This window comes from Camelus ferus, chromosome 4 (assembly GCF_009834535.1).
Source record: "Camelus ferus isolate YT-003-E chromosome 4, BCGSAC_Cfer_1.0, whole genome shotgun sequence".
Lineage (NCBI taxonomy): Eukaryota > Metazoa > Chordata > Mammalia > Artiodactyla > Camelidae > Camelus > Camelus ferus.
In genome coordinates this window covers 9,818,013-9,830,078 of record NC_045699.1, presented here as the reverse complement: position 1 = coordinate 9,830,078, position 12,066 = coordinate 9,818,013, and the positions used below count along the sequence as shown (strand labels likewise).

Sequence of the window (12,066 nt, the reverse complement as noted above, 5' to 3'; positions counted from 1 at the left end):
CTGGACTGACGGCAAACAGACAACAGACAGATTCGTGGGTACCAGCTGGGCTTTATTGGACGCATTGGACAGCATGGAATCTGATCATGCAAAAGCTGTGCTTCTGCCACACTCACCCTCTCTCACACTCACACTCACAGTGACACTCCTGCCCTGCCCACTCCTGCCCAGCTGGGTTAGGTCTGGGGCAGGGGAGCTGGAGGCCTGGTCCTCCCTTCTAGTCCTTGATTCTCTCGTGTGCCAGTGATTCACATCCCTTCACTGGGACACGGCGCTCCCTCTGGGGCTGGGACTCTTGTGGGCTAACTGCTGGAGCCCTTGGCCTGAGGGAGGAAGGAGAGGCAGGTCATGGGCTGGGGTCTTGGGCAGGGGCTTGGAGGGAGGAGGCAGGGTTGGGGAGGGCGGGGCTTGCCTTGGCAGAGTTCCTCTGCAGTCTCCGGATGATGCGGACCACCCAGGGCTGGTTTGGGGGTGCACAGAGCTGGCGACCTCTTAGCGTGGTGAACCTGGAGTCAGAGGTCAGAGGTCAGAGAAAAAAGAGCCCTGGAACCTAGCTTCCTGGCAGGCCGTGGTGTGAGGGGCAGTGGCCGGAGACCACATCTGGGAACCTGTATCTGGGGCTTTTTTGAAGTGGGTGGGCTTGGCAAGGAGAAAGATAAGAGAGATAAGAAGGTAGGGGTGGGTTTCAGCAGGGGCTGATGGGGGGGGATGAAGGGGACACGCTCCTCCCACCACTCACACAACGGCAGGCACCCGGCAGCCATCCTTGAGGAGCAGGTAACGAAAGCCTTGCACCAGGTTCCCGGGGATGGGGCGCTGGGTCACAGACAGGCAGCAGTCTTCAGCGTCGTTGGCACCTCCCAGAGCTGGGGCAGGGTCAGGGAAAAGAAGGTAGGGTCAGGATACAGGGACCCTGAGGAGGGCAGGCCACAGCTCTAATTGGGATTAAGGACACCTGTGTGTGTGTGTGTGTGGTGGCAACTAGACCTGATTGTATTCAGCCAATGCGCACCAGTATGGCCCTACTGGTGGCTAAATGTATGGAAGTACTTCTAAGCTGCTTGGCTGCCCTGAGCCCCACAAAAGCCTTCCTGCTGCCCTGATCACCCTCACCTCTCTCCCAAGTCCTTTCAACTTCCCCACAAATGAAGAGTTAATGCTGGTCACAGTGTTGGTGGGGGATGGGTGGGAGGTGGGGTTGCAGGAGGCTGGTGTTAGCAGAACTTAAAAATCGTTAAAAGATTTTGTCTCTAGCCTGCCTCAGTGTCTCCCATTCTCCCCACCTTAAGCAAATATATACTGTTCTCTCCTTCTGCCTGGGAGACTGAGGCAGCAGGAAACAGAGCCTGCAGAGGGACAGGTAGTCTCAGGCCCTGGATACATCAAGAGACAGATGTGCTCAGGGGCCCAGGTCCAGGCACACTCACCGGCACACACACAGGGCACTGGGAACCTCCAGGTTCACTGAGACGTGCAGCCCTAACCCAGAGTGTCCCTCACATCCAGCACCCGGCAGTCTGAGATGGACACATCCCCGCAACCCGCCGCCACCCTAAGCCTCCCCTCAGCCTTACCAGAGGACGTCCAGAGGATCAGCAGGCTGAGGACCAGCAGTGCGGCTGCATGGGATGCCATGGAGAGTGAGCAGAGACGAACTGCCAGTGAGTGTGTGAGCGTGAGTGAGTCTGGGTGAGGGCAAGAGTCCGTGTGGAGCTGAGACTTGGCTGGGAGAGGGAGGGAGCGCTGGGACGTGGGGTGAGAGGGGTTTGGGCATGTGAGAGTGGAGGCTGGACGAGGCTGCCACTGCCTCTTATTTATGGCTCAGAACTTTCACTTTCTCTGCCGAGAAATTCCCCTCCAAGTCCGTTCCGTGGATTCCCCTCTGGCCCCCTCTTTCTGACAGAACCTGACCCTGCCCTCCCTCTTCCCCTCTCTTCTGCTTCTCTTGGCTTCAGCTCTGAGAACCTAAGCACTCTGCAGTCTGGCCAAGAGAAGGGGACCCTGTGCTGTCGGCTCCAGGGAGAGTCTGCACTGTCACCTCACTGGTGACATTTGCACTGTCAACCACAGGGCAGGGCCTCCAGAGGGGATGGTTAGGATGGAGGGGTCAGAGTGAGGAGTGGCGCATCCTTCCCTCGGTTTATCCCTCATCCTCACTCTCTTCTCTGGTTCTTCTCTGGGGTGCTGCTGGTGGTGCAGAGGACTCTCTGGTGCCCTCAGAATAACCCTGAAGCCTGGGGTGGCCTCCCCAGGTCATTATGGTGCCTCCCCATGCATCATCTGGGAACCAGTCTCTCCCGTGGGATAAGCAGAGTTGCAGAAATGTTCCTTGGAAGGAGGCCCAGTACCCCATCCCACATCTCAGGTCCCTGGGATTCAACCTCCTGACTCAGCAAGCACTGTCCCTTTCTCTAGTTACCATTTTCATATGCCCAACACCTGGGTCAACACAACAGCTGGAGGGAGCCTGGCCTGGCATAGCCCCCTTCATCTTTCCTTTCCTCTCGATCCTGGGAACCAAGAGGGGATTTCTAAGGAGAGGGGCTGGCCAGCTCATATTCACACAAATCCCCGAATTTCAGAGAATTGATAGATGGGGGCGAGGAGTGATTTCTCATCCTTATGAGAAAGACCAGAGATGGACCAGAAGAGAAGGCCTCAAAAGGGAAATTAATATGTGGGACATCCATTCAACCATCCCTACCCGAGCTCTGGGCCTTCTGTTGGATGGGGGCAATGCTTCCCTCATAAGTTTCTAACTTCCTGCTCTTTCCGTCTATTAATGACACTACTAATAGCAGTAATATTTCCATTTATTTACTCTGTGTGAGGCTCTGTACCAAGGACAATTTACCCCTATTACCTTGCTTAACTTTCTCAACCAAACCAGGAGGTAGTTTTTATTATTATCATATTCCTATCTCTGTTTACACATAAGGAACGAGGCTCAGAGCACAAGATCACAAAGCAAATACGTGTCCTGGACCCAGGTGTCTTTACTCTAAAGTTACAGTCTTTACCACTATCCCACACTGCCGGTCTACCATTGATCACAGAGCAGCACAGGGAAGTGAGATTACAGATAGCTTGCCGAGGCTGCGATTCGGAGTCCATGCTTGCTAGCTGTGTGACCATGCGCAGATTATCCAGTTTCAGCTTAGTGTCCTTATCTGTAAAACAGGAATGGTAATAGATCTACTTCTTAGGATTAAATAAGGTAATGTGAGCAAAGCCCATCATTTAGAGGCTGGCACATAATAAACACTCAATATTAACCATTATTATTCTGTCTTTTTATTCAAGTATCTCTCAATTCATCCCTCTATCCATCTTTCCATTGACCCTTGTGCTTATGGTGGTTCTGATTATTCTCTGTTGCCCTACGGCCCTCCATTCTCCTCTCATCTCTGCCCTGCTCTGTTCTCTGGAAGGGTGATTTCTAGGGACAGTATTACTCAGGATCCCTTATCCTTTACCTTCTGTTTGGGTTTGGCCCATGGGAGGCAGCAGCAGATCAGTGGCAGGAGAGAGAGGCTGAGGCATTAATTCTCTGAATCCTTCCTCTTGCTATAGTTCTGACAGTGAGTGATTTACTGTCCGGCACTTGTTCTTAAAGGGTGGTCTTCGGACAGCAGCATCAGCATCACCTGGAGCTTGTTAGAAATGCAAATTCTCAGGTCCTACTCCAGACCTGCCGGAATAATTTGTCTTTTAACACATCCTCGGTGGCTCTGACACACGCTGCAGTGAGAACCACTGGGCTGCAGTTACAGATTCTTTTGGGTTGCCACCTCTCCGTGGGTTTATCTCTAAGACTCCTGAAATACTGTCCCTTTTTCTGGCCCCTTCAGGCCTTGGTATGGTAATGGTTTCCCACTAAATGCTAAACGCTGAGTGCCTCACCATTCTGTGTTGGTTCCACCTCTTAAATAGCCTCTTTATTAAAATCTTTCTGGTTAAACTTTTTTCGAGTTTGCCATCTGTTTCCTGCCAGGATCCTGACCGATACAGTAAATGGTACCAGAAAAGATCCCAGGAAATAGTTTCTAAAATAGAATCCTAGGATTGGGTTGCTCTATTTGCTGAGTGCCCAGACAATCTCCTTGGGTGGGGAAAGGGGATGCTAGTAATCCAGAGCATGCAGAAGCATCACCATCACTTAAGACTATCATCAAGTGAGGTACAGGGTGGAATGCGGTTGGAGGGAATGACATTAGGAGAGAAAACGCCTGAGGCACTTAATTGCTATGGCCACAAATGGTGATTTCAAATGGCCATTTCGTATATTGTTGGGTCCACTGCCTGTTCCTGATTATGCTGGCAAAATTACATAAGAAAAAGAAAAGTTTAATACCATGAAATTTTAACTCAAGTTATGATAGAGATCCAGACCACCATTTTGGAATTCTTTTTTTTTCACTTGAAGTAGAGTTGATTTACAATGTTGTATTAGTTTCTGGTGTACATCAAAGCGATTCACTTATATCTGTGTATATATGTATGTATGTGTATATATATATACATATACACACACACACACACACACATATATATATATATATTCTTTTTTAGATTCTTTTCCATCATAGGTTATTATAAGGTGTTGATTATAGTTCCCTGTGCTATACAGTAGGCTTTGTTTATCTGTTTTATATACAGTAGTGTGTATCTGTTACCTGCAAGATCCTAATTTATCCTCCCCTCCTAATTTATCCCCCTTTACTATGGAATTCTTAAGTAATCTTTATTTTATGTGGCCACATGGCAGATAGGGCTATAGATCAAGCCCAAGAGCTGATTGTATGTGTCGTAGTGTTGCAACACCAGGCAAATGAGCAAACTCCACTGTATTCCTAATACTAGAATAAGGGCACTGAGACTTGGGATGGGGACATTTAGGCAGAGATGAACAAAGCTGAGAATTTCGGACCTTTTAAGTTCCCTTAAACCTTCCTTGTTGGTAGAAGAACACTTTTCCCCCTGCAAACCATGAATGATCCAGCCTTCCATTAAAAATTTTTTTTGATTTTTATTGAAGTATAGTTGATTTACAGTGTTGTATTAGTTTCAGGTGTACAGCATTGTGTGATTCAGTTATACATATACATACATATACATTCTTTTTCAGATTCTTTTCCATTATAGGTTATTACAAGATATTGAATATCCTTCCCTGTGCTATATAGTAGGTCCTTGTTGTTTATCTATTTATATATAGTACTTTGTTTCTGCTAATCCCAAACTCCCAATTTATCCCTCCTCACCATCCCTTTCCCCATTGGTAACCATAGTTTGTTTTCTATGTCTGTGAGTCCATTTCTGGTTTGTAAATAAGTTCATTTGTATCATTTTTAAAGATTCCACATATAAGTGATATCATATGATATTTGCCTTTCTCTGACTTATTTCACTTAGTATGATAAAAAATGTTTTTAATAGCTCTCTGGCAAAAGGCATGCCTATCCTCTTCAGGACCCACCCTGACCACTCCCCAGAGTCTCCAGCCCCACACTGAGATTTTGATTATAACATTGTCTAGACAGGAATGTACAAGGTAAGCTCTAAGAACAAAAGTGTATACACTGAAGGAGTTGCAGGAACCTGTCAGCTGTATTGGGAGAATCCTGTGGACCAGTGAGGAAGAATTGATTGATGTGGTTGCCTTTCCCCAGGATTTGGGTATTCCTGTATTAGCTGAGCACCTGGGAGTGGTGTTAATAATCTGTCGGATTGGTTACTGGAAATCCAACTCAACAAGTGGCCTATGATCAATGGGGCTGAGGTGCTAGAACCTCACTGACATATCGTAGAGCAGCACTCCTCAAGCTTTGGTGTGCACATGATCCACCAGGGGTCTTGTTAAACTGCAGATTCTGATTCAGTAGGTCCTGGTCAAATCCAAGCTGTGTCTCTAACAAACTTCTAAGTGATGCTGATGCTGCTGGTCCGCAGACTATACTTTGAGATGCAAAACAAAGGAAGGTGGGCAAAGTTAGGGAGATGGGAATGTTGGAGGGCCTCTCTTATGTGCAACCACTAACTTCTGAAGGGCCCCGGAAGATAATTCCTTCTCCAAGGCAATAAGAAAAAGCATTGGTGGTGGGAACACTAGCTTTGAAAAGCACTGTAGTGATTTCTTTAGTATGTAGGAGATGTGGATGGAAGATGCTCTCTTGGGACTGGGCACTTTTATTTCAAGGAGAAAATGGAATTTTTGAGAGGTAGAGTCCAGATGCTCACCTTATGAGCAATAAGATGAATGAAATTTCTCTATAAGCTGCAGGGACAAGTGGTAATCACTGCTTTGCCCATAAGGAGCTGTGGTGGTAGCTCATTGATCATAGGGTTCCTAGGAATGAAATAGAGGGACAACTTACTGGTGTGCTATTTAACCCATATAAGTGGACATTCCTAGGTCTGATTGGGAGAAACTTGATCCAAATTGTATTGGGGATTTACAGTCTTCTCCCCAGTTCCTTGACCTAAATCAGTTCCCCAGACCTGAAGCCCCTCGATTGGGTGGGGGGTAGGAAGGCCTGAGTCTTTTCACAGGTGGATTCTATAAATCTTTCTTCTAGTCAGTGGTTCTCAAAGTGTGGTCCCCGGACCAGCAGCACCAGCATCACCTGGGAACTTGTCAGAAACGCAAATTCTTGGGCTCTGCCTCAACTCCACTGAATCAGGAACTCTGGGGGTGGCCTAGCAACCTGTATTCGAACAAGCCTTTCTGGTGATTTTGATACAGGCTAAAATTTGAGAATCAATGCTCTACGCCTTCCCTTGAGAGATATGTAGCCATTTGCCAGAGTGACTATGAAGGGGGAACAGAAAAAAATTAAGATCTTTGGGAGATTATTAGATACTGTCACATGTTAATACTAGTCTTGGGGACCCCAAATCCCATTGTGATCCACTAGTCAGAGCGAGGGTTTGTGGAGGTCAGGTGATAGAAGGATCTTGGTCCAGGTCCATCTCACAGTGAGTCTGTAAGACCTACCTGATGGTTATTTCTCTAGTTTCAGAATGTATACTGGGAATAAGCATACTTAGTAATTAGCAAAATCTCCACCTGGTTCCTTGACCATGGAGTGAGGAAAATTATGGTAGGGAGGGCCAAGCGGAAGTCCTTTGAACGGTGCCTGCCCTACCACATTCCCCACTACAATAGTAAACTTAAAACAGTGCTTTGTTGCTAGAGAAGATGCATAGATTAGAGCACCTGTAAAGTTGTAAAGATGCTTCAGCCCTTGGTACAGCGTATTACAGCTAATTATCTAGCCCATGCCTACTTTCTGTACCAGTCACTTAAATACCATTGAAATCCATTCCTATTCAACTGTCATGACAGAAACACACCTTCACTGTTTTACCTTGGGATATGTCAACTTTCCTGTTCTGATCATCATAAGATAATCTTGTTATCCCACAGAAAATCAGAGTGGCCCTTTAAACTGATGGCATTATGCTTCCAGGTGCACAAGAAGTAGCAATCGCCCTATGTGCCTTAGTAAGACCCATGTATATCAGAGGGAGAGAAAGAAATCCTTCAAAAATTCAGGATCCTGCCACATGGGTGAAATGTTTAGGCTATTGGAGGTAGAGAGGAGCTTAAAAACAGTGGTCTGGGGAATGTTGCTCCTTCACCATGAAGAGGCACAACCCCTCAAGGACAGTTTGGATTTTGGAGGCAACATATATCATATTTAGATGTAGTGCAGCAACATATTTATTGAATAAGGCATAAAGCTGATGATTCTGAATGAGGTCTGAGCAAGGAAGGGGTCTGAAGCAGGTCTAAGTCCAGGGAAAGTTGCCTGGCTACTTAAGCCTTATGACTCATAAACCCAGTGAAGCTGTGGCAGAGAAAGGCCGCTGTAAGGAGCCCCAGGAGGAGGATTAGAGCAAAGACCCTTAGGGAGTTGGAGTAAGGCCATACCTCTGCTGCTTATGACTCTTTTCTATTTGAAAATCAGTTCCTGATTTGCCACTGGGCCCTGGTCTAAAACTCAGACTATAGATCACCCAGTTACAATGCCCCCTGGGGTGTTATCTATAGCAAATCATATAGCCGGACGTGCATGACAGCATTCCATTATCGAACGAACATTGTACACTTGAGACCAGGCCTTAGAAGTTTCAGAAGGCATGGGTAAAAACAGGGGTGTGTGGCCCAGATGCCTACTTGTTTCGTTTTCTGCTTCTGCTTCTGATTACACTTATGCCTTCATGGAGAAGTTTTCTACAAACAGTTAAGAGAGAGAGAAAATGCATGGTCTTGATTTTCAAATGGGTTTCAAAGGTATGCTGGCATCAGTCAGGAGCAGAAGACTGCTCACATTCAGGGGTGGCCCTGAAAGACAGTGGTGAAGGGAAGTGCTCTCAGTGGGCAGGATTTTAGTCTATACATTTAATGTCCACTTTGGCAAGAAAGAGAGATGGCCTGAAGTTTGGAGCTATACTAACTCATGGGCAATGGCTGCCCACAACAACCCTGCCCTCACCTCTGTAAATGGACCCTTCACTAAATTCTTTTCTGTTAAACCTTTTGGGTCATGCCACTTGTTTCCCATCAAGATCTTGAATGGTACAAGAGCATGTTTACAATAGTCTAGACATGGAAGCAACATAAATGTCCATCAACAGATGAAGGGATAAAGAAGATATGGTATATTTATACAAGGGAATATTACTCAGCCATAAAAAGAATGAAATAATGCCATTTACAGCAACATGGATGGACCTAGAGATTATCATACTAAGTGAAGTAAATCAGACAAAGACAAATATCATATGATATCATTTATATGCAGAATCTAAAAAAATGATACACATGAACTTATCTATAAAACAGAAAGAGATTCATAGAAAACAAACTTACAGTTACCAAAGGCAGGGGGTGGGGAGGGATAAATTAGGAATTTGGGATTACAAACAAACTACTATATACAGAATTTATAAACAAGATCCTACTGTATATATAGCACAGGGAACTACATTCAGTACCTTGAAATAACCTATAATGAAAAAGAATATGATAAAGAATATATATATATGTATAACTGAATCACTATGCTGTACACCAGAAACTAACACAAAATTGTAAATCAAGTAAACATCAATTAAAAAAAGTATTAGAGTGCAGAGCTGGCATAGAGATTTCAGTTAAATTTCAGTACTATCTTCCCGGAATGCCTGTGGGGAAAGATCCTGAGAATCAGCAGCAAAGAGTGAAAAAAAAAATGAAATAATAATAAACAAGGGATTATACCACTTTCATTCAATAAATATTTATGAGGGCTTCCTATGTTCCAGAAACTGTTCTTGGCACTGGCACACAGCAGTAAACAAAACAGACAGACAGTCCTACTCTTGTGAAGTTTTTATTCTAATGAAGGTGACAGGCAATAAGCAAACGAGAAAAAAAAAAAAAAACAGTATGTCAGAGAGGAGTAAGTGCGATGAAGAAAAATAAAGAAGTCCAGAGGGATAGCGAGTATTAGGGAGGGTGGTCACAGAATTTTCTGATTACATTTGAGCAGAGATCTGATCTGAAGCAGGTGAGGGAGAAAGCCATGCAGAGATGTGGGGAAGATGTTCCAGGAGAGAAAACAGCAAGTGTGAAAGTCTTGAGGCAACAGTGTGTTGGAAGGATAGAAAGGAGGCCAACGTTATAGGAGGAAATTGAGCAAAGAGTAGAGTGGTAGGAGATACAGTCAGGTAATAACATGGGCCATATAGTGTAGGGCTTTATAGGCCGTTGCAGGGTTTAAGTTCTCTCAGTGAGTTTTGAACAGTGACATAATCTCACATGTTTTAAAGGCTCCCCCTGGCTGTTGGATGGAGGATCGACCAAAGTGGTGCAAGAATAGAAGCCTGGAGGCGGGATTGGAGGCAACTGCAACAGTCCAGGGAGGACAGGAGATTGCTGGGAGTCGTTGAGAAGTGGTCAGATTCTGGAAATACTTTGAAGGTAGAGCCAATGGGCTCTGCTCTCAGAGTTCAGCAAAGGATATGAGAAAGAAGAGAAAGAGACAGAGAAAATATGGCAACGTTTCTGGCTTAAGCAATGTGATGGTTGGAGTTACATCTACCCAGATGTGGAGGACTGCAGAGGAGTGGGTTTGTGGGAAGGCCTAGCACGGTGGCCATCCAGCCCAGATCTCAGGCCCCGGGCCCCATGGGTGGAAGATTTAAGGCACCAACTCCCAAGCCTTTGGTTTAGATGGTCCACTGGAGGAGGGAGTCGGGGAAGGTTGGAGACCAGGGAGGTGGGTGGGTCTGTAACAGTTTCTGACCAGGCACACAGAGCCCTCAGCGTGCTATATGCTTCACCTAGTTCACCCTTTTCTCAGCCAACTGGGTTCCTGGTTCAGTGTGAGCTCTGGACAAATCTCCCAGCTCAGGGCAGTTCAGCCCAGCCTGGCACCACACTCTTCCGAGAAGCCCGCGCAGGTTTCATGCTCCCTGGTCTGACCAAATCCATGCCCCAGGGGTCGCAGATCTTGGATGGAGGGCACTTTATCCATTGCGGCAGGGAAGAGAGCAGCTGGGCCTGGGAAGGCAACCAAGGCCAGGTAGAGGTGGGAGTACAGAGGGGTAAAGGGTTGTGGGGAGAGGATCTAGATTAAATACTTAGTAAATGTCTGTTGAATGTATGAATGTGCGTCTCCCGAGCTGTGTCCGTGGGACTGAGCGTGACTGTTGTGCCTGTCATCCGTGTGTGTGAGCTGTCTGTGGCTGTCTACGTCTGTGTGCCTGACTGAGGTACCTCCCCTCCATGGCCTGCAGAGGGTGCCCCAGGCCGGGAAGGAAGCTCTGGAGGGGGCGCAGCTCTGGCGGAGGGGCAGGGGTACGCTGGCGAGCGAAGGGGTGCTTTGGCCAGGATGGAGTGCGGCCCGGACCGGGCGGGCTCCCCAGAGAGGCTGGGAAGGGCGTTGGGCCCAAAGCCCGTGGGCCTGGCATTGTCCTTCGTGCTCTTCGCTGCTCCAGGCCCCCGCTGGTCCCGTGGCCGAGGGTCCCGCCCCGGGTCCCGGCGCGCGGGCGGAACGTGCGGAGTAGAGGCTCGGGCTGTGGGTGGGACCCGCAACCCCGCGGACCTGGGGTCAGCGTGGGCCCAGGAGCCCCCGGGCGGCGGTTACCCGGGCCAGGCTCAGCGGCCGTCCCGCCAGATTTCCGCCCCTCGGGCCCCGAACCCGCGGGTACTCGGGTTGTGGCGGTGTTTGTGAGTATTTGTCTCCCCAACCCCAGATATTCCCAGCTTATCCTGAGTCCAAGCCACCCAATGTGGAAGATACGAAATAATGTTTATATTAAAGGCCAAAGTACATTCACATTACCTCTGGGACTTCCTTCGCGGCATGAATACCCGCACTCGGATTAAACTTCGTAATTACGGTGCTAACTCTGAAAATGGGTTCTTTAACGGAGGTTTATTGAAAGCCTGTGTGCTCGGGGCGATGCTTGGTGCCTGAGGATGAAGTGCTTTCACCTGGATAAGGACGGAAAGCGAGTTTGGCCTGCTCATCAATGGACACAGGAAAATGATAGACTTTTGGCCTAGCATGAAACACATTTGAGGACAAATAATAAAGATTAAAAAAAGAAAAAGAAAAAGAAAAAACTGACCCCAGAAAGATGAAGGAAATGAGAACAGCAGTATTCAACCCACAAACTTGTTTGCCTTTGGAGAACCGAGGACCGCCGCGACGATGCTGCCTCCTGGTGGCGGAGCCGGGCAATGAGGCCTAGTGGAGCTTCGCATCCATTGGGTGTATTCTGAACCCAAATTGGCGCCGGCTGCTCAGGTGACCGCAAGTGGAGTTCGGTGATTCATCTAATGTTAGATTGAATTTTATTATTAGCAGAATTCATGACTGTAAAGCAAAAGTCTTAAAGAACATGGCAGCAGAGTTTCCCTGGTGTGTTTCTGTCTGCCACCAACTGAGAAATGGAGGAAAACGAAGTTTTTAGCTTCTTGACATAGCTAACAGTCTCTGTAGGGGAATTGTAGAATAGCCTCCAACTGAAGAATTCCAAATATAGGCATTAGAAAAAGGTTTGGCAGTT

The 12,066-nt window shown here is 47.2% G+C and overlaps 2 protein-coding genes across 13 annotated transcripts in view; one reads left to right on the top strand and one right to left on the bottom strand.

Annotated features, from left to right (window-relative positions):
- The window catches only part of LOC116663053, a 150,236-nt gene that overhangs the window by 15,471 nt on the left and 122,699 nt on the right, over positions 1–12,066 (top strand). For 9 of the 12 annotated variants that reach the window (XR_004319091.1, XR_004319084.1, XR_004319089.1 and 6 more), the window contains 2 exons: positions 1,507–1,661; positions 9,820–11,804. The exons of 1 other annotated variant lie outside the window; for it this stretch is intronic. Coding sequence is in view for 1 of the 11 variants with exons in the window: in XM_032477525.1 (XP_032333416.1) it covers positions 10,884–11,221 (338 nt within the window). In the remaining 10 variants the exon portion in view is untranslated. Of the gene's footprint in view, positions 1–1,506; positions 1,662–9,819; positions 11,805–12,066 lie in introns of those variants that run through there. 2 more of the 12 variants (XR_004319094.1, XM_032477525.1) reach the window with 2 other exon arrangements.
- Positions 35–1,791, bottom strand: CCL19 (C-C motif chemokine ligand 19). Its single transcript, XM_006182743.3, has 4 exons — positions 1,575–1,791; positions 740–866; positions 413–506; positions 35–323 (listed from the first exon to the last, which is right to left on the bottom strand). The coding sequence occupies exons 1-4, from the start codon at positions 1,633–1,635 to the stop codon at positions 303–305; spliced, it is 303 nt and encodes a 100-aa protein (XP_006182805.1). The 5' UTR covers positions 1,636–1,791; the 3' UTR covers positions 35–302.